This window comes from Saimiri boliviensis, chromosome 8, assembly GCF_048565385.1.
Source record: "Saimiri boliviensis isolate mSaiBol1 chromosome 8, mSaiBol1.pri, whole genome shotgun sequence".
NCBI lineage: Eukaryota > Metazoa > Chordata > Mammalia > Primates > Cebidae > Saimiri > Saimiri boliviensis.
In genome coordinates, this window is record NC_133456.1 from 107608090 (window position 1) to 107630044 (window position 21955).

Here is a 21955-nt window from a genome sequence, read left to right on the forward strand (position 1 = left end):
CTTCTCAATTCCTCTTTGGAAAGGAAGTGTTAATCATCTCCCAAAGAACTCTCCTATGAGCGTTCACTCAGCTTAATCTTCCTCTGAGTAAAGGAAGTGACTCTAGGACCACCTCCCCTTCTCAAGCTTGAGACCCCTTTCTCAAGCAAGCAGATCCCCTTTTGTTATGAACGGGACCTCTGCTTTACAACTTCGTTCCCACCAGGCCCCAGACCATTGCTCTTTTGAGTGTGTGTAACCCCTAAACAAAACAAAGTATGTATTTTTCACATAAGGCCTTGATTACACACACATGCTTGTGAAGTACGTACTCAAAAATCCTCCTTGGGAAAGGATGAATTTCATGGAAACCAAATAACCAGAGATTAAGAAAAGAGGGTCTGCGGACATTTAATTTCCGATTCCTGGCCTGAACTGATTTAATTCAGGCAGCTCTGATTTTATTTCTGCTGGGGCCTGGTATGCATATGGTAGCTTACTTTCCTAATGGGTAATTGATAGATGATATCACTTTTATGGCCATAGGATCTCTTATATAATCATGTGTGGAGCTTGGGGGGGGGGATATTTCTAAACATAGATCTTGGCTTGCTGCTCGGGAGTACTTAAGCCAGAGGGCAGCTCCTGCCTCTCCTGTACTTTCCCAGGGACCCAAAATATTTTTATATACACAGCAAAGCATTTTTTAAAGATTATTCTCCAGTCCCCAAAATGAACCTAGTGAGTTTCCTAGCATTTATATAAATGGGCTTTTTGGGTTCTCAGGTTGAGAAATGATGACGCCATGATGACTCTTGGTTGGAGCTGGGACATTTTCCAGACCCAAATATGGGATTAAATGTGTTAGTGAGCAGTCCTGAAGCGCCTTGGGATTTGAAGACTGTTTGGGTTTGGGTTTTGCATATCATCCACTCACTTAACCATACCAGTGCTATTTCTAAATATCCTTTTTTTCCAACGAACTGCAACCCGGATTAGAAAATGACAAATGGTAACTTCCAAAAATATGTGGACCTTTGCCTCCATGGTGGGTGTGAGAGAGCCAGGAGCAGAAGAAGGTGGTATGGAAGAGCTGTTGAGAGAGGAAGAGAACATTCCAGGCTCTTCTGTACCCCAGCCTCTTTCCCCCAGATTCCATCTGCAGCAGCCCACTGGGAGCTAAAGCATGGGGGACAACAGTTCAGGCCCCTAGAAACCGCCCTTTCTGTTGCTGCCTCCACCCTATCCTACCCAAAGGCCACATCATGGGATCCAGCTAGAAAACCAAGAATGCTAGAAAGCCAAAAACCACTTTACACTCACTAGGATGACTGTAATCAGAACCAAGATTGGCAAGGAGGTAGAGAAATTGGAACCTTCACACACTGCTAGTGAAATTGTAAAATGGTACAGGTGCTTTGGAAAACTGCCTGTCAGCTCCTCAAATGGTTCAACATAGAGTGACCATCTGACCCAGCAATTCCACTCCTAGGTATGTGCCCAAGAGACACGAAAAACATACTCCTTGCAAAAATGCTTACACAGGTGTTTATGCAGCATCATTCATAATAGCCAGAGAGTGGGCACAACCCAAATGTCCGTCAACTGATGCACGGATAAACAAAATATGATCTGTCCACACAATCAAATATTATTTAGCAAAGAAAAAAAATGCATTGGCAAGTTACAAATGGATGAATGAAATTTGTAGCACATGCTACAAATGTGGCTGAGTGAAAAAAGTCAGCCACAAAGACCCCATATAAAACGTCCAAAATAGGCAAATCTGTGGAGACAGAAAGGAGATAAAAGGCTGCCAGTAGCTAGGGGGAGTGAGGAGAGATGGGGATGACAATCACAGCTAATGAGTATGGGGTTTTCTTTTGGGGGGATGAAAACGTTCTCATATTAGATTGTGGCAATGGTTGTACAATCCTATCATGAAACCGAGAAACCACTGACTTGTACATTTTAAATGACTGAAGTGTATGGTATATCAGTTATATCTCAGCAAGGTATTTTTACGTTTTTAAGGGCACTGATGCGTAATGATGTTGATCAAATGTCTAACCTGAAATGATCCTGTAGACAAAGTTAACACTGAATTAAAAAGAAAGAAAGAGCGCTGACAGAGTGATGGGCCACGTTCATTTAAAGAACAAAGCTTCCAACATAACCCCCGCCCAGCATTTTGATTACACGTGGAGACTGCTTTGTGGCTTTCAGTGGAATAAGGGAAAGAAACGTGCAGCAAATTTCAACCTCAGTTTGAGTCCTGTGTCGGAAGGCAGGAAAGGAATGTGGAATTAAAACACAGATTAGTAGTTAAGACCTGGAAAAGTCCTTACGTGACACAGAAGTAGAGGATGCCTGCTCACTGCACACCAAGCACAAAAGAAATCTGCTTTCTATAAAACTAGAAAATACAGCTGATGGGCATTTCTGAGTGTGCCTCTGCCTTTCCCTCTCACTCTTGCGGATTTATTTATTTTCCTTTCACCTTCTCAGCCTCACTTTGGAATAAATCGCCTATTGATCATCTTTTTTTCTTCCAAAAGAACAGATCTGGTTTATGCCAAGGCCTTAATTCCTTAAAGTTTCTTGATATTGGGCCTCCTATGTACTGGGCTTTGCTAGTGGAGAAATTGTCCTTTACCTTCGGATCAGATCAGTAAAAGATAACAAAATGCATCCAAGAGAACCTTTTTTAAAATGCTGCTTGTACTAGCAGCTGACTTTGACCTGAGATAGGAGTTCTTCAACCAATCTTATGGCCAACATTTTATAAATAAATAACCCCTGAACAATTAAGATGGGTTACATGAGATTGCACTTCTGAACACATTTATTTGGTTGCTATAAATATACTTCTCCATGTGTGCGCTGTTTTCTGCGTATTTATGTATTTGCAAATTCTTTCATAATTGCACTATGCATGACTTACAACATGGTTTCTCCAATTCCTTTTCAAGGCAGTAATTATGTTGTAAAACATCCCCAGAGCCAGGCAAAGGCATTTGTTGCTTTAAAAAAAAAAATTCCTCTGTCTTTACAAAAGCAGTGAATGAGGGTCTGGGAGCAGGGATGGAAAACACAGAAAAGCAGAGATAGGGAAGATGATTAACCAGTGGGACGGAGGTGGGAGCTGCGGGACGAGGGGCTGGGTGTCAGTGCCTGGCAGTCAGCTCTGCCATGCAAGGTCCCAGCTCCTCTTCTGCTTAGTGAACTCCTGGCACCAGCCACACCTGCCTCCGTCCCAGGTCAGCCGCTGAGTTTGAGCTCCCAGCCTTAGTTCCCTTCCCCAGTGTGCAATCTCAGGACCAAGACCTCAGCTTCTACTTCGGATGTTTCCCCAGGGCTTATAATAGGCACTCAGCAACTCACCGTATCTGGCCAGCCAACTCAGTACTTGACTCTTTTCACCCCAAATAGTAGCTAAAATCTCATGGAAGGAGGGGTGAGCCGGTGACTTTCATTCTGTCATCCTGGTGTCAAACATGGCGTTCCCACCCTTTAGACACCAAGAGGTCACTCTGTCCTCATCCATTACTTTTTAAGTTTTGTGATCAACTAAGTGGTACATTGCCCAGAAGATGCTTATTTTCTATAATTCTCGAGAAAAGAATAAGGAAAGTGATGAAGAGGAGTTGGAGTTAGACCAGTCCAGGTCACGTGTTCGCCTGGTGAGCCCTGGTGTCTTACTCCAGCTTTGTCACAGTGTTCAGGTGGCCTGGCCAGCTGATTGCACCCTCTATGCTGGGACTTCCCCCTCCGTAAGAAGAAGGTGTGTACACACACATAGAAACACAGGAGACAGACATATACATAGAGATTCACAGAGACAGACACACAGATACAGTGACCCACACAGACACACAGATATATAGACACACACACACAAGACACACAATGACACATGCAGACATATAACAGACCCACAGACACACACATAGACACAAGAGACACACGTATGCACAGACACACACATAGAGACAAAGACAGATACAGTAGACACACACATACACACAGACACAGACACATGCATAGAGACTCAGAGATAGGTACATGCATACATACACACACACATGAACATATCATAGACATACACACAGACACAGAGACTCACCAAGACGGACACGCAGACACACAGTAGACACACACACAGGCATATACATAGAGACTCTCAGAGCCAGGCACACACACACACACAGACACACATGAGCACACATAGATACACACACAGAGAGACTGAGAGACATGTACATGCATACTCAGACACACATAGACACAGTCATGCACTCACACGGACACACACACACATATAGTGAATTGCTCTGAGGTTTCTAAATCCCTTTGAAAAGCAAGGGCATTGTGGTCAGTGACAGCCATGCCACTTGCATGCATAGCCTCTCAGAGGCCATCTGGGGAGCTGTGCTGTGACTCTCTGAATTAGTGATTTAAAGGCTAGGGCAGTGCCAGCCACAGTGACTCACACCTATAATCCCAGCACTTAGGGAGAGCAAGGTAGGTGAATCACCTGAGGTCAGGAGTTTGAGACCAGCCTGGCCGACAGGTGAAACCCCACCTCTACTAAAAATACAAAAATTAGCTGTGCATGGTGATGGGCACCTGTAATCCCAGCTACTTGGGAGACTTGAAGCTGGAGAATCACTTGAACCTGGGAGGCAGAGGTTGCAACGAGCCAAGATCGCACCACTGCACTCCAGCCTGGGTGACAGAGCAAGAATCTGCCTCAATCAGTCAATCGATCAATCAGTAAAGGCTAGAGCAGAATCATGTAGGTGATTGGAGATACAGGGCCAGCAAAATCCGGCAGCATCCTTCAACAGCACCATCACCCCGAGTTTCCGGGGGCGCAAAGACTGCTGGTGTCACCGGGCTCCAATTCCAGACTCCAGAGCGAGACCACCCAAAGAATGCCACCCATCCCCACAAATGGTAAAGATTTCAGGGAAGCTTGAGTAGGTCTTGCTGTTCTCAGGAATTCTTGTTTATATTCAGTCATTTTTTAAAAAAGAGCTTATTATGGCACCTTTATACTTAAAGATTCCCAGACCATAAAGTAAATATGTATTTAACGTTTTTAATTTTTAAAGTCACATTATTTAATCATAGAATAAAACAATGCCTTTAGAACTGTCCCTATCTACCCCATAATTATATACTTCAGATAAGAGTCTGGTTTACAGCCCAAATCCCCAGAGGATGGAGAGCATGCGTTCAGGGCACACACGCTGAAGCTAACTGTGATAGATCTTGCATTTGTTTTTTCATGAAAATACCGACGCAGTTAGCTAATGTTAATGGAAGCATCATTTTCTGCATACTGTTGGTTTTTCAATTTAATTTCTTTCTTTTTTTTTTTTTTTTTTTTTGAGATGGAGTTTTGCTCTTGTTACCCAGGCTGGAGTGCAATGGCGCGATCTCGGCTCACCGCAACCTCCGCCTCCTGGGTTCAGGCAATTCTCCTGCCTCAGCCTCCTGAGTAGCTGGGATTACAGGCATGCGCCACCATGCCCAGCTAATTTTTTGTATTTTTAGTAGAGACGGGGTTTCACCATGTTGACCAGGATGGTCTCGATCTCTTGACCTCGTGATCCACCCGCCTCGGCCTCCCAAAGTGCTGGGATTACAGGCTTGAGCCACCGCGCCCGGCTTTTAATTTAATTTCTTATTCTCTCTCCCTCCCTTTCACTCTCCCTCCCTGCCTTCCTTTCTTTCTTCTTCTTTTCCTGTCGTCCTACTTCCTCCCCTCCCCTCCCCTCCCTTCCCTTCCCTCTTAGATAAAACTTTCTGGTGATGGGATGTTTGTAGAAAGGGAAGATTCTGTAGTACCCATTTGCTTTTCATTACCGGGGTATAAAAATAAAGGAGTAGTATACAGTAATAAAATATGCATTGTGTTTTGCCCTAGAGCCGTTATTCATGGAAAAATGATAAAACTATCCAGAAAAGGGTTTGAATTAAAATGGGCCAGGTGAGGTAGCTCATGCCTGTAATCCCAGCACTTTGGGACGCTGAGACAGGAGGATCACAGGAGGCCAGGAGCTTGAGATCAGTCTGGGCAGCATAGAGAGACTCCTCCAAAAATAAACAAATAGAAGCTATCCTATATTAATTAAACAAATCAATGCATAAATCCATAGCAAAAGGAGAAAAGGTAATAAAAGAACATAATTTAAGAGACACACAAATTTTTATGCTAAGAGTTCCATATTATCAGTGGTGGATAGTGTCCTTGAATTACCAGATCATGATAAGACGGTGGGGGGAATAATATCAGCCACATGCCATGCTCTTTATTATCCACTTTCAGTATGTCACCTCATGTAATCCTCACAACCACCTAGTGAGGTAGGCATTATTTCCATCCAACAGATCAAGAAATAAGTCAGAGGAGTTAATTAATTTGTCTGAGGCCACACAGGAAATGACAGAGCCCAATGCAAACTGTGGTTACATAGGACTCCATGACACTCCAGTAGATTAGTAGATTTTACGTTTCTTATTTTCTGATGGTATTAAAGGTTAGGGTCCAAGAGACAGATAAGAAATAAGCAAATGTGGAGAAGGCAAACATACGTCGTAACTTACCATGGTATTTCAGGACTAGGCAATCAAAATGATATTAAAAATTAAACGTGCTCTTTCTCTTAATTGTACAACTAGGTTGTGGCTGCATTCCCTCCTCTCCCTTCTTTCCCTTTGAGCTATGGGCTGTCACCCCTTTGGCATATAATTTATTGAAGTAGGATGCAGATGCCCTTCTAAAATAATCAACAATCCAACCAACGTATGAAATTCCAAGAGTTATAACTCATTTAATTATAAAGTGACTTTTCTCGGGTTAAGCTCTACCTGTAGCTTACCCAACGCGTAATAAAACAGCAAGACCATTTATAGGAAGTAACCCATCATGGGGAGAAAGACAGGATAGGTTGACTTTACCTCCTTTTCCCTGCATTCCTCCAAATCTTGGATGTTGATATGAAATTCATCAGATAAGTATTCTTTACAGCCGTTTCAATCCCAGCCTAAACTTGGGAGGCTTCCAAAGAAAATGCCTGGGTTTTTACAAATTGCCCACGGAAATAGCAATTTCTCCAATGCTGCTACAGAATGGGACTTTTTGCTTGACTGTGTGGAAACTCGTGGGTTCTCCAAGTCGTAAAGAGTTAAGAACATAGATGGAATGTCTGGGGAATGTTGGCAGGGAAGGCTGCAGCTCTCTGCTCTTAGCTTTCTTACCCTGGAGGGGATCCCGGCACTCGGTGATGCTTCTGGGTCTGAGGTCTTCCCTAAGTTCCGTTTGATCTGCTGAAAAGCCAGCCTCAGTCCACTGAGAAACAAGGATGTGCCGTTATCCAAGCACTGAAGTTTATTTTTACCTTGTCCCTGGTGAGTCCCCAGAGACAGGGAGAAAACATTTTAGGAGGGAGTTAGGAGCCTTTTGCTTATCCTTGAAGGAAAGCAGTCTCTGAGGATTAGTGAGGGTGGTGAGGGTAGGTAGGGGGAGGAGAGCCAGAGGAATCAGAGTTATTTGGACAGCATTTTTTCCTTGCCTGATTAAATCTCACTGACATTGGCACTTTGTGTCACTAAAAGAACACAGCTCTGGATGTGGGGCCAGGGACCAGAGGGGTGGCAGCAGATTCTGGGGCTGGCATGGCCGCTGGGCTGCTTAGCTCTGAGGACCTGCCGTGGAGCTGGAACCTGACTTGCCGGGCGCTGAGGACCTGCCAAGCGGGGAACCTTCGAGTTCTGCAGCTGATGCTAAAACCATGGTGCATCTCCAGGGCCGTCTATCAGGTGGGACCGGAAGCTCCTGGTACATTTCTTTGCAGCATGGGAAAGTGGTGGTGAATGTTGGGAAATGGGGCTTGAGCTGCTGTCACATGTGTTCGGGACTCTGAAGCATGTTACCTGCGGCAGTTCACATGAACAGAGCCTCCTCTTCCAAGTGCCATGCGTGCCATACGGTGCAATGCGTACAGAGCACAGGAAACCCAATTTAATTCGGCTTTCAAAGCCACCAGATCGAGGAAGTGCCTATGTTACCATTTTGATTATTATTGTCACCATTTTGAGATGAGATTATTGAAACTCAGAGAGGAATGTAAGTTGCTCAAAGTCAGCCAGACAGAGCCTGATGATTTCAACCAAAGTTTTCCTGACTGCAAAGGCAGAGAATGTTTTTTCCATGAGTCTATGCTCTTCTCACAATGGATGATTTATCAAGCTCTGCAAACATGCAGTGTGTGCATGTGCATGCATGTGTGTGCATGCGAGTATGTATGTGTATGTGTGTGTGTGCATGTGAGTATGTATGTGTACATGTGGGGGGGTATTATGTATGTGTGTGTGCATGTGAGTGTGTATGTGTACATGTGGGGGGTATTACGTATGTGTGTGTGTGCATGCGAGTGTATATGTGTGCATGTATGGGGGTATTATGTGTGTGTGTGCATGCGAGTGTGTATGTGTGTGTGTGCATGTATGTGTGCATGTTTATGTGTGGGTATTATGTATGCGTGTGTGTGCATGTGTGCATGCATGTGTATATGAGTGTGCCCATGTGTGTGCACCTGTGTGTTGGGGTGGTGACAAGCTGGTAAGGGGACTGTGGCGTGTGGGACAGGAGGCAAAGCGGGAAGATCCCCAGGCACCAGTACTGAACCTCCTTTCCTTTACATAGTGGCCTCTGGATTCAGACACACCCCTCTCAACCCAAATATGAGAAAAAGAGAGAGATGTTCCTGCAGGAGAGTGGCACTTCTGAGTCAGTTAACTGGGGGTGCGGAGCACTTCAAAAAGGGCAGACAAGTATGTCTGCCTTGTCCAGTTTGGTGGCATTAAGACACATCCCTGCTGGCCACGGAGACTTCCGTCCTGACATCCCCAGCCCTGCCTGAGAGGATCCAGATTGTGGGAGGAGTGGGGGGTGCAGGCAGCATGGCAGGTGAAAGATCGTCCCTTGGCCTGGCTCTTGAGGGGGTGTCGCTTGTTTTTCCTCCCTTTTACGGGGGTTTGTAACCCAGTTTATTTCATTAAGCCGACTTGAGTGGTTTGGCCCTCTCTCTGTGAGCTAGCTCGTGACAATACTTGGAACCCAGCATGCGCAGCTGGCCTTTGTATATTTAGGTGCAATTTGGTGGCCTATAATCCCTTAATAAAATGCACTGGCTAAACAACTAGGGACTGTGTAGCCACCCATCCCCCCCCCTTCACCCCTCCTCCTGGAATGTCTGGACTTTGAGGAAAGAGAGTCTCCTTGGAAGATGTGCATAAGGGTTTCGCATTGATTTCACAGACGGGCACAGCTCCCCAGGACCCTTCCTCCTGCTTCTTCACCTGCCCCAGGGCAGGCAGGGGGAAGACCCCTTACACAGCTTCTGAAGACTTTTCTAGAATTCCTGTGCTTGAAGGGCACGTATCTAAAAGCTTTACTTTAAACAGCAAGTATGTCTGTCACATATCATATATAAGAAAGTTTCAGAGAAATCCTTCCAAATTTGACAAGCATCTGAAAAATTTACATAAGATTTCCCATGACAAGTTGTGAATCTGAAAGACTCCTGGGGGGAAAAAAAATCCCCAGCTGGGAGATTCAAGCAGTAATATGGCTGGTTTGTCCATTTGAAGCTTTTCTGAAACCCGTGATTTACACTCAAAAGTCCCTGAGCTGGGTATTTGGGGTTAATTACTTAGTCATGACGATTCTGTTCTTCCAGTGATTACAAATGAGTTTTGAAGCGGTGGTTCCTGGCCTCTACCTCTCACTTTCTTTTCATCTCCTTTCTTTTTTGGGGGTGGGGGGTGGAACAGGGTCTTGCTCTGTCACCCAGGCTGGAGTGCAGTGCTGCAGTCATGACTCATTCCAGTCTCAACCTCCCTGGGCTCAGGTGATCCTCTCATCTCAGCCTCCTAAGTAGCTAGGACCACTCCACTATGCCCAGCTAATTAAAATTTTTTTGTAGAGAGAGGGATCTCACTATGTTGGCCGGGCTAGTTTTGAACTCCTGTCCTCCAGCGATCCTCCTGTCTTGGCCTCCCAAAATGCCAGGATTACAGGTGCCAGCTACCACACCTGGCACTGTTTGTCTTATAAATCTACTAAGCAGGGTGGGCTAGCCCTGCTCAGGGGCCTTTTTCAGGATTAACACCACTGAAGAGAGTGCTGAATGACAGGCCACCAGGCCTGGAAAAAGAATACATTCCTGCTCCAGCATGACTCCGTTCAAGCCCGCAGACAGGTCCTGAGCAGTAGTTATGTGCCTGGCCCTGTTGTGGGCTGTTGGGACTCAAAAGCTAACCACACCTCATGCTTGTCTGTGGTCTCTGGCCAAGCCAGGCCCATGGGGGCATATATGTCCAACCCAGGCAGCTGGAAGGTAATCCCCACAGGTGGGCCTGGAAGGCAGTCGGGATGGCAAGTTTGAACCAATTCACCAATGTGGGAAGCTCGGTGAACAAGAACAGGTTAGCAGCCTACAGAGCCAGGTCGAGGGGGCTGGGAAAAGAAGAAGCAGCCGGAGCGAGGCAGCTGGGCCGGGCCGGGGTGGTCTGCAGGAGTTCCAAGATTTCCAGCCCATGGACAGCGTTTCCCTGCTCCAGCACTCCTTCCTACTGCCGGGCAGGACTGTTTTAAAGGCACATCTGCAGTAATACATGGGCCCTCTCCCACTCTTCATCGCCTCACAGGAAAGAGCCAAAAACAAAGGCTATTCCCTTTGCTTTCTCCGTTACAGAATGGGGCTAACAGCTTCGTAGCGGTGTGGTGATTAAGTAAGTGATGGATGTGAAAGTGTCTGTGTCACGAAGACTGGAAAACAATACAAGTGTGAAATGTTGTTTTTGTTGAAATGTTGTATTTTTGCTTTTTTTAATATCTCATGAAAGACTCATTGAGAGTATATTTATTTGTTAGTGATATGGTGATTAATGGCCATTTTCATGTATTTTGTTTAAGCTATATTTTTCGTACATCTGGGGAACTCTTTTTTTTGAGACGGAGTCACTCAGTCATCCAGGCTGGAGTGCAGTGGCAAAATGTCGGCTCACTGCAACCTCTGCCCCAGGTTCCAGTGATTCTCCTGCCTCAGCCTCCTGAGTAGCTGGGATTACAGGCGGGTGCCACCATGCCCAGCTAATTTTTGTGTTTTTAGTAGAGACCGGGTTTCACCATTTTGGTCAAGCTGGTCTTGAACTCTTGACCTCGTGATCAGCCACCTAGGCCTCCCAACGTGCTGGGATTACAAGTGTGAGCCACTGCACCCAGCCGGAACTTTTTTAAAAACACCCATACTCAGTCCTGACTCTCAGTGGTTGTGATTTAGTTGTACTGAGGCTTAGGTGTTGCAATGGTGCAAAGGTTTTTTATTCTAACGTGCAGTCCAGCTGGAGCCACTGAGCTGAAGGGGCCTCATTCTGCACATAGTAAAAGACAGCATCAGAATCACTGGGGGCGGGGGGCGAGCGCTCTAAATATGTATAAAATGTCATAACCCCCCCGCCCTTAGACTTAATAAGATCATTTGAGGATAGGGCCTGGTGATCTGTAATCTTTCTGGAAATCTACCTCTTAGACAAATGATCTGTATTCTTTTTGTTTTTTTGTTTTTGAGACAGGGTCTTGCTCTGTCACCCAGGCTGAAGTGCAGTGGTGTAGTCATGGCTCGCTGCAGCCTCGACCTCCCAGGCGCTAGGGATCTTCTACCTCAGCCTCCCAAGTAGTTGGGACCAGGCATGCACCACCATGCCCAGCTAATTTTTGCATTTTTTGTAGAGTTGGGTTTTTCCCATGTTGTTCAAACTGGTCTCAAACTCCTGAGCTTAAGCCATCTACCTACCACATTCTCCCAAAGTGCTGGGATTACAGCTGTGGGCTACTGCGCTCGGCCTATGCAGTCTGTATCCTTAAGATGTGATTCCTGATATTAGCAGGAACCAATAACACAGGACAAAAGTAGCACGTGGCACCTCACAAATGAGGTCGTGGCAATGATTTGTCGAGATGACCCTGAGGATTGACTCAGCTCATTCAAGTTAAGCCCACGGCTTGGCACATCCGAGGCATCCAATCCAGCTTAGCTGGACGTTGTTTTGTTTTGTTTTGTTTTCTTATTTCCATAGGTGATTGGGGAACAGGTGGTGTTTGGTTACATGAGTAAGTTCTTCAGCAGTGAGTTGTGAGATTTTGGTGCAACCATCACCCAGGCAGTATACACTGCACCCGATGTGTAGTCTTTTATCCTTCACCCCCTTCCCACCCTTTCCTCGGGTCCCCAAAGGCCATTGTATCATTCTTATACTTTTGCATCCTCATAGCTTAGCTTCCACTTATAAGTGAGAACATGCAATGTTTGGTTTTCCATTCCCAAGTTACTTCACTTAGAATAGTAAGTCTCCAACCTCATTGAGGTGGCTGTGAATGCCATTCATTCATTCTTTTTATGGCTAATTAATATTCCATCGTATGTCTATACCATGGTTTCTTTATCCACTCATTGATTGATGGGCATTTGGGTTGATTTCACATTTTTGCAATTGCAAATTGTGCTACTATAAACATGCCTGTGCAAGTTTTTTGTTTTTTTGTTTTTTTGTTTTTTTTGTATAATGACTTCTCCTTTTTTTGTTTTGTTTTGTTTTGTTTTGAGACAGAGTCTCGCTTTCTTGCCAGGCTGGAGTTCAGTGGCACGATCTCGGCTCACTGCAACCTCTGCCTCCCGGGTTCAAGCAGCTCTCCTGCCTCAGCCTCCCTGGTAGCTGGGACTACAGGTTTGCCCACCACGCCCAGCTAATTTTTGTATTTTTAGTAGAGATGGGGTTTCACCATGTTGGCCAGGGTGGTCTTGATCTCTTGACCTCAAGATCCACCTCCCTTGGCCTCCCAAAGTGCTGGGATGACAGGTGTGAGCCACCACGCCCGGCTGACTTCTGTTTTCGTTATCTCAAGAAAGAATGTGATCACTGCCGGTCATACTCAGAAGCAGGGAGCAGGTCTGAGGTATTACTCAGCACCGCAATGCCCTTCGCTTAGCTGCACTTAGCCCAGCCCTGGAGAAAGACTTCCCTGATGTCCAGATTTCCATCTCACTCCCAGCACCATGGCTGTGGGTGAGTGGCAGCTCCCTGTACCTCCTCAATCTCTTCTCAGCTGGGACTTTTGAATGACTTTATCAGGTTACCCTCCCAAACCAAGGTTAATGGTAGAGTCTGCAGCTTCTATTAGGTTAGGGCAAAAGTAATTGCGGTTTTTGCCATTACTGTTAATTGCTGGCAACAATCACAATTACTTTTGCACCAACTTAATATAATTGGGGGTGGGGGAGACTTAAAAGGAAAATCATTAAAAATTATACCAACTTACACTTTGGGAAGCCAAGAGGGGCAGATCACCTGAGGTCAGGAGTTCGAGACCAGCCTGGCCAACATAGTGAAACCCTGTCTCTACTAAAAATACAAAAAAAAGTAGCCAGCGTGGTGGTGGGCACCTGTAATTCCAGCTACTAGGGAGGCTGAGGCAGGAGAATTGCTTGAACCCGGGAGGTGGAGGTCGCAGTGAGCAGAGATTGCACCACTGCTCTCCAGTCTGGGCAACAAGAGCAAAACTCCGCCTAAAAAAAAAAAAATATATACAAACTTAGATGTGAAAGGAAAATCACAAGTTACAAATGTAAGAAAGCTGACAACTATCGGAAGCATCACAAAATTCAGAAAAGGAATGTGCGTTTATTAATTAACCAACCAACATCCCTGTTATCCTATTCTTCCTACCTATTTTGGTTGCCTACTCTTTGATCTCTTTTTTGCGAGATAATGACTTTGTAACATTTGCTACAAAGGGAGAAGAGAAAGTTAAGTCTGTCTTTCCCGTGGTATGGCTGATCAAAATTTGTCCTTTCATTGCTGAAAGAAGGAAAGGGTTCTTTCCGATTCATAACTTGTCATTGGAAATATTATGCAGATTTTTAGAATCATTGCAGAATTTGGGAAGACTTCTTGCAGGTTTCTTTTTTATATGATCTATTGCAGAACATCCTGTTGAGATCACAGGCAGGTGCCCTCTATACACAAAGATTCCAGGAAAATCCAGTTATATTCTAGTTTCTTCGATAAAGAAAACATTATATGATGCTTTTGTAATTGTGTATACCATATGTTAAATTTACTCCTGACAGTGGGAACACTTCCACGTGTGACCAGGAGGTATGAGAATGGAACTCTCTGCTTACCATCCTGTCAGTCTGATGATTGGAAGATTCCTCCACAGATAGGTTTCTTTGAATTTTAAACTTTCTTTCTCTTTTGCTAGCCACATACCTTCCCCGCCTGGTGCCATAAGACACAGCCACATCTTGATAAGACCTCTAGTCCTTCATGAACAAGGTGGGGGAGTCAGCGCTTAGGGGTGAGGATGCTTGCTAGAAGCCATTTCTACGCTGGTGCAGCCTGCCATAACTTGGCAGTGTCTGTGGACCTCTAATATATCCCTGTTTCCCAAATGGAATGTATCATGACTGTTCTTCCCCTTAGCTGAATTTAAAAAAAAAAAAAAAGCCCAATGGTCATTCCAATGTTGCCTGAGCAAAAGATGAAATTTAACAGAGGAGAAATCAACATGGAAAGAGGCATTAGTCACAGGCGAGGTGACTCATGCCTGTAATCCCAGCACTTTGGGAGGCTGAGGCAGACAGATCACAAGTTAAAGAGGTCGAAATCATTCTGGCCAACATGGTCAAACCTCATCTCTACTAAAAACAAAAAAATTAGCTGGGCATGGTGGCATGCACCTGTAGTCCCAGCTACTCAGGAGGCTGAGATGGGAAGAATCGCTTGAACCCAGGAGGCAGAGGTTGCAGTGAGCTGAGATGGCGACACTGCACTCCAGCCTGGTGACAGAGTGAGACTCCATCTAAAAAATAAAAATAAAATAAGAAAAGAAAGAGGCATTAGTCATAACTGATGACAATTAAAATATCTCACTTTTACAAACAATGAATATATTAACATCTTGCTAGGAACCATCCAGAGACTTGGAAGAGATCCCATGAGATGAGGAACCCTGAAGTTTAAGCTTCGTTAGTTTCACGACAAGACAAATCGACCTCTGTCTTCCCTGTTGCCTCCCACTCACCCCCATCCCACCTCCAGCTCCACACCGCTCCTGGCTATGCAGTAAAACTATAAGAAAAACAAATGAACTAAGACCAACAGTCCGAATTATTGACTTAACCATAAATTGCTTCTGGCCCCAAAGAAGTAAAACACATATGTATGGCATATGTAAACCCGTTTTACATCTTTCTTTTTAAGTTGAATGTCATTCGTTTGTTAGCAGGGAGGGGGGCTGTATTTGGTTCTTTCTGGGTTGTTGTTGTTGTTGTTGTTGTTGTTGTTGTTGTTGTTGGTGGTCTATTTGTAGAAACTGCATCCTTCATCAGAGTTGCGGACTTTGTTTCTGTTTTTTGTTTTCTAATGCCTGTTGACAATGCACCGACAAGACAACATGCTTGGTCTTTTCCTCTCCCTGATTCTGGGACAGCTATGTTGAGAGTCACAGGCACATCCCTGCTTCCTTCAAGCATGAATGCCCTTGACTGTTACATGGTTTTAAGATTATCCGTGGTTCACTCCTCACTGCTGCTTCTAGAAAGGAAATATGGACCAGTGGCTAGAGTGACCATCCAAGTGTTAGGAATTTGGGGAGAGTCCTTTTCCTAATGTGCATGGCAGGTCTAACCTAACGCTCTAACACTGGCTGTCTGGAGACCACAGAGCCAGACCTGCAATGACCTATAGATACTAAATTTCCCACACACTGTAAGAAAAACAAGTGAGCTAATATATGACATCACCTATCAACCTGGAATAGGGTTTGTAATTACGTAGAACATTTTGTATGTGTTCTTCCTTGTAGAAAATATGCTTCTGAAACCGAGAACTTCTATAATAATTATTTTGAAAATGCATCTCTGTCAACTGTGCATGATTAGTTAGAGTGACATCAATGATCCATTCTCCTCATGAAGAACCATTCCTCTAAAATGAGATTGGGTTTTCAATGATTCATTTTTATCTTCGCAAACTACTCATACAACCAAGCTGGGACTGATGGATTCTGCCATGACCCAACCAAACGTTTCCACATGTGGAAAGTTGGGCTTTGATTCTCAATTTGCTATTTTTGCTGTTTCCCTTTCATCATTTCGTTACGGCGATGTATGTTGTAAAGAGTGATACCCGGAGTATTATTTAGTGCCTACATATGGTGTGGGCTAGTCCTTTGCTCTGAAGATCTATAACATGTGTGGTTACAGAAAAAAAAAAAAAAGAGGCTTGCACCAAGGAAGAACAATTAGCAAATTTATTAAATTTTGTTGTCAAGTCTGCACATTTGTTTGTTTTAGTTTTTTTCTGGCATTCATTAAGGCCGCTGCTGCCTGTCAATACAGGAAGATGTGTTTGCATTTCTCCCGGTGTGCTTCAATTTCACTCACCCTGTCTTTTGCAACAGTACTTTCTTAAATTGACATGGAAACATATTTTTGCAATAGGATGGAAAGCAAAACTCTCACTTCTTACAGTTTCAAATTGTTCTTCCTTGATGTGGACAGTATTTGCAAACAACGTAACAGCTCAGTTTTTACTGTGTTCATACAATATTCTTGAATCTGACATGACATAGGAGATATTTTCATTCTCCTTGAAAGCACTTCTCTGTTCCAGTGAGTAAATAACACTTTGTTTGGCATCAGCCACCAGTAATTTGGGGTCTGTCTCTCCCACCACATGCTAATCCACCACCAAAGCACTGTAGGAATCAACTCAGAAGTTGAGCTTTTGATCAATAGCCAACTACCTTTGAACAGTGAGGGCTTCTAAAGGTCTACTTAGGTGGAGCTCAGGAATAGTAATCCCACTGGAAGGAGAACAGGCAGGTTTTTACTTAAATTGTGTTTGTCTTGGAATCTCTTATGGTGGAGCTGAGGGAGATAATTAAGAATCTAATTGTTCTGCTATTCCCTTGAAAAAGTGCATATTTCATTAAATGGAGAGACTGTTTGCTTACCATTCTCAAAAGGTTCTATTTCTCAAAAATGGGCATCTTTTCAAAATTCCATCCTGTGAAAGACAAGTTTTGACACTGAAAAAACTATATATATGCATATCTTTTTGAAATGTACGGAGGATATTTTCAAATGCATTTTATTATGTTTGCTTGTCAATAACCCTGGGTGGAAGTACTGTCATCTTCATTTTTATAAATAAGGGTATCATAACAAGGCTCAGAGAAGTTAGTGGCTGGTCTCCTCTGAGGAGGAAGCTCAACAGCCACACTGTAAACATTTGTTCTGGGACAATGATCAGCTACAGACGAGATGGTTTATTCGCAGTAGTCTCTTTCAACAAAGCCATTTGGAAGATGATGGCTAGTAGCAGCTGCAGAAGCCAACTATCTAAATTCCTCTGGTGCCTCCGCTTCTCCATTAATTAAATGAAGATTCAGCCGGGCGCGGTGGCTCAAGCCTGTAATCCCAGCACTTTGGGAGGCCGAGGCGGGTGGATCACGAGGTCAAGAGATCGAGACCATCCCGGTCAACATGGTGAAACCCCGTCTCTACTAAAAATACAAAAAAATTAGCTGGGCATGGCAGTGCGTGCCTGTAATCCCAGCTACTCAGGAGGCTGAGGCAAGAGAATTGCCTGAACCCAGGAGGCGGAGGTTGCGGTGAGCCGAGATCGCGCCATTGCACTCCAGCCTGGGTAACAAGAGCGAAACTCCGTCTCAAAAAAAAAAAAAAAAAAGAAGATTCATTCATTGAGTCATTCATTCATTCATGTGTTTGTTCATTCATCTAACAAATAATTAATGAACACCCTCTATGTGCCAGACATTGAGCTAAGTTCTGGAGGTAGAATGATAAATTCATTCATTCATTCATTCATTCATTCATTCATGTCTTTGTTTATTCATCTAACAAATAATTAATGAACATCCTCTATGTACCAGACATAGAGCTACGTTCTGGAGATAGAATGATAAACAAAAAAAATATGATTCCATATTCTTATAAAGGTGGAAATCTGACACAGTTTATTCAGCAGCATTAATATAATGATTAGACAGATTCAAGTCAAATTAAAATTGGAGGTCAGTGCTTTAAGGACAAGGCACCTGTTAACCTGAGGGGGGGCCTTGCCTTTTCCGTGATGTTGAGGAGAGCTGCTTAAAGAGGCAGGATTTGGGCGGAGGTCTTAAAGATCAGTAGGTATTAACTAGGCCAAGGTGGTAGGAACTGGATGAGCAGGAGTGACATTTGGTATCAAACCAAAGTTGCTATGGCAGACAGGAGGACAAGAGCTCTGAACCATCATGTGGCCTTATTTACTAAGCATCATGTGTTTAAAACCATTTACAATGATGTTGCCTGTACAGCTTGGCCACTGGCCTTCTCTACTAAGCACTGTTGTACCCACCACTGGCCCTTTTGAAAACCAGCTGGCCTATTTTGGAAGCCTCACCACCCAGCCTCAGATGGAAATTTTCTTCATTTTCAAGGGTATGAGCTCATCACCACACCAGATGGGTTTCCAATGAATGATTATCCTGCAATCTGATTATTTTCATGTCCTTTGTGCTAACTCCCTTTGAAAAATGGAAACAGGATATGGGTTGTCTTTCATCTTTGTAAGTTGGAGGAGAATTTCCTGGTTGTGGCCACATCCCCTACAGATTGAGAGAGAGAGCTTACCGTTTGGAAAGGGACATAAATTCTGGCCTAAGGGTCCACTCACAATAATGGTTTGACTGTCCTCAATCCATCTTTACCATAGGGGTCATCAACTAAAGTTACATTAGCTTCTGCAGTGGATAACTTGGAAATCTCAGTGATTTAACACAACAGAAATGTATTTCTTACTCATCGAAAGTTAAACAACCTCTGGAAGGTAGACAGCCTTCTGTAGGATCATTCGATGTCATCTTGTGACTCTGCCCGCCTCCAGGTCTCAGTGTCCTCTTCACTTAGGAAAAGGAGGGCAGAGAATAGAAGAGGTCTGTGAGAGATTTTTAAGGGTCAGACCAAGAAGTCGTGCTCTCCTTCTTCCCATTGGCCAGAACTTGGTCACCTGACCACACCCAACTACCACACAGACTGGGAAGTGCAGGTAGGTGAGCTACCAATCAGCTCATACAGACAGTCAGCTTGTCATGGGGTTAAGAGCATGTGCCCTGAAGTCCATGAATGACATCTAAGTCCCTACCCCAAGATGGGATGTCCGAGGACAAATCACTTCCCCTTTGGAGCCCAAATCCTCCCAGCTATAAAATGGTAATAACATTATCTGCCACATAGTGCTATCCTCGGGAATGAATGAGACATTATGTGTAAAGTACTTAGACCAAACCTGATAAACAGTACATATCCAGTCAATGTTAAGCCAAGGTGATCAATTTATTCCCTGGCTACAGAATCAAAGCAAATCTTGAGATGCCTGATCTTTCTGTGTCATCTGAGAAATGATGAATAGAGAATGATATTTTTTAACGTCTCAAAACATTAAAGCCCCTGTTTCCAAAATAAGTGTAGGATTGTTATTGTTATCATAACTGTGGAGAGTTTCCTTTAAGTTTCCAAGGGAAATTCAATGAAGGCTTTTGAAAAAAAATGTAGTCTGGAAACATGCTGCCACCAAACATTGTAGAAAGGCAATGTTGGTGTCTTGGGTAGCAGATGCCTCCTGGGGGCTCAGAGCAGAGTGAAGTGACGTCACAGAGTTAGTGGTTCCTAGAAATCTAAAAAGCCGTCTGTTCTCTCCTCCCTCCGAACCTAGATCCGAAGGCGGGGGCTGCCCCTCTTACACCATGTGGCTTTGTTTGTGCTTCCTAAGGCAAGCATTTTGTGATTTGCCCATTCTAGGGCAGCCACGGTGGCTTTTCCACAGCATCTACTGTTCCGGGCCAAATAACCTGCGGTTCGTGTTCTCTCTTGGCAGAATAGAGAGCACAAGGACACCCCCAAGCATTTTCAGAGTGAGGGGAAGTGCCTGTTGATACTCAGCCCTGGGGGCAAATTGCAGCTGACCCGGTGTTGAAGGGCTCTGATCCAGGAATGGCAGCAGAAGGGCACGAAGTGCCAGCTCCCACCATGCTCCCGGGTGGAAATTGAGCACAGGCATGAGGTTGGCGTGGCCTCGTTTTAACAACTGTGTTATATCTGCTTTGCCTCCCAAGCTCATGAAGTGGGTAAGCCCATGAAAAAATGAGCTCAGCTGTCATCACACAACCTGGCCGTTGTCTAAAATACCCTCCTCTAAAAGGTCTTTGAAGAATAGTGAACCTATTACCTGATGATTACACATCTAAAAGAAAAAAAAAATCACTCACAGCTTCTGGTTTTTTTTTGTTTTTTTTTGTTTGTTTGTTTTGTTTTTCGAGACAGAGTCTCACTCTGTCGCCCAGGATGGAGAGTAGTGGTGCGATCTTGGCTTACTGCAACCTCTGCCTCCCGGTTTCAAGCGATTCTTCTGCCTTAGCCCCCCGAGTACATGGGACTACAGGCACCCACCACCACACCCGGCTAGTTTTTATATTTTTAGTAGAGACAGGGTTTCACCTTGTTGGCCTGGCTGCTCTCAAACTCCTGACCTTGTGATCCATTCCCCTGGGCCTCTCAAAGCGCTGGGATTACAGGCGTGAGCCACCGTACCCGCCCCACTCACAGGTCCTGAATGTGGAAAGACATTCTCTGATGATCATTGTTGCAGGGAGAGGGGACTTTTATTGAGAAGTAATTCTCAGACTTGCAAGTGCCCATTGCTGAGAATCCCAGCCAAGGCTGGCCAATAAAATTCCCATATTTAAGCCATTTCATAGAATAAAATACTCAGAGTGCTGGGGAAAATTGTTACCTTAGTCCAACGTAATCCCTCCTCTTCCATCAAGGCTACATTTCAACTATCCAAAGAAATTACTGGTCTAGACTGGTTGTAAGTGAAAAGAGCAGAATAGGCTGGGCACAGTGGATCACGCCTGTAATCCGAGCACTTTGGAAGGCTGAGATGGGCGGATCACCTGAGGTCAGGAGTTCGAGACCAGCCTGACCAACATGACAAAACCCCATCTCTACTAAAATACAAAAAATAATAATAATAATAACTAGGCATGGTGGTGCACACCTGTATTGCCAGGTACTCAGGAGGGTGAGAAAGGAGAATCTCTTAAGCATTCCATAAAAGGTCGTCATGGCTGTTGTTCACGCGACTGTTTTACCTCCAATCACACAACCTTTAATGAGTTAGAAGCTAGCTCGTGTGCTGATACCAAGAGAGAAACACAAAACGATAGGATACAGTCTTTGCTGCGACTTTCAGAATAACTAGGTAAATCAGTCAGTAAGAAACAGATAACTAGCAATGAGCTGCCATAGTGGACAGGGGCCAGGTGAGAAATTCAGACAGTAAATACCATTGGATTTCAGAGGAAGAAGCAACCGGTGTTGAGAGCAGGATTCAGGGAGGAAGTTGAAGAACAGGCAGGATTTATATGTGCTCTCAGAGAGGGGAGGGTTTTCCAACAAAGGAAAAAGACAAGCATAGGGAAAGGTGTGGGAAAAAGAATAGTGGATTCATAGTCGCTATATCTAATCAACTTTCTAAGTGGCTTACAGTGCACAGAGAGAGATGGGCAAGTTTTGGGGACCAAAAATAATGCAAGGACACAATAAAGAATAAATGGAATGGAAAACTGAAAATGCAAAAAGGGCTAGCATGTTCAAGCCCCTGAATTCTTATTGCTTGCGGAAATAACACCAACAATTCCCGGTTCCCAGCTCAATTCTAAATCTTGAGACACTGTGCTTTCCCCAGTGAAGGAGGGTTTTTACTCTTGCTCTTTTTTCTCTGGACTCTGTTTATGATAAAGTGCTAATCAAAAAGGAAGGGTACGGCC

General features: G+C 44.3%; 1 protein-coding gene and 1 non-coding gene across 12 annotated transcripts in view; both read left to right on the forward strand.

Moving 5' to 3' along the window:
• The window catches only part of FRMD4A (FERM domain containing 4A), a 682989-nt gene that overhangs the window by 340925 nt on the left and 320109 nt on the right, over nt 1-21955 (forward strand). For 5 of the 11 annotated variants that reach the window (XM_074405008.1, XM_074405011.1, XM_039478548.2 and 2 more), the window contains exon 1: nt 7383-7809. The exons of the other annotated variants lie outside the window; for them this stretch is intronic. In XM_074405008.1, the coding sequence (XP_074261109.1) occupies nt 7666-7809 (144 nt within the window). In that variant the 5' untranslated portion in view covers nt 7383-7665. Of the gene's footprint in view, nt 1-7382; nt 7810-21955 lie in introns of those variants that run through there. 11 annotated transcript variants of the gene reach the window in all.
• Nucleotides 2023-2087, forward strand: LOC120367663 (small nucleolar RNA SNORD78). The gene has a single exon (XR_005581987.1). It is a non-coding gene; the product is annotated as a small nucleolar RNA SNORD78 (small nucleolar RNA).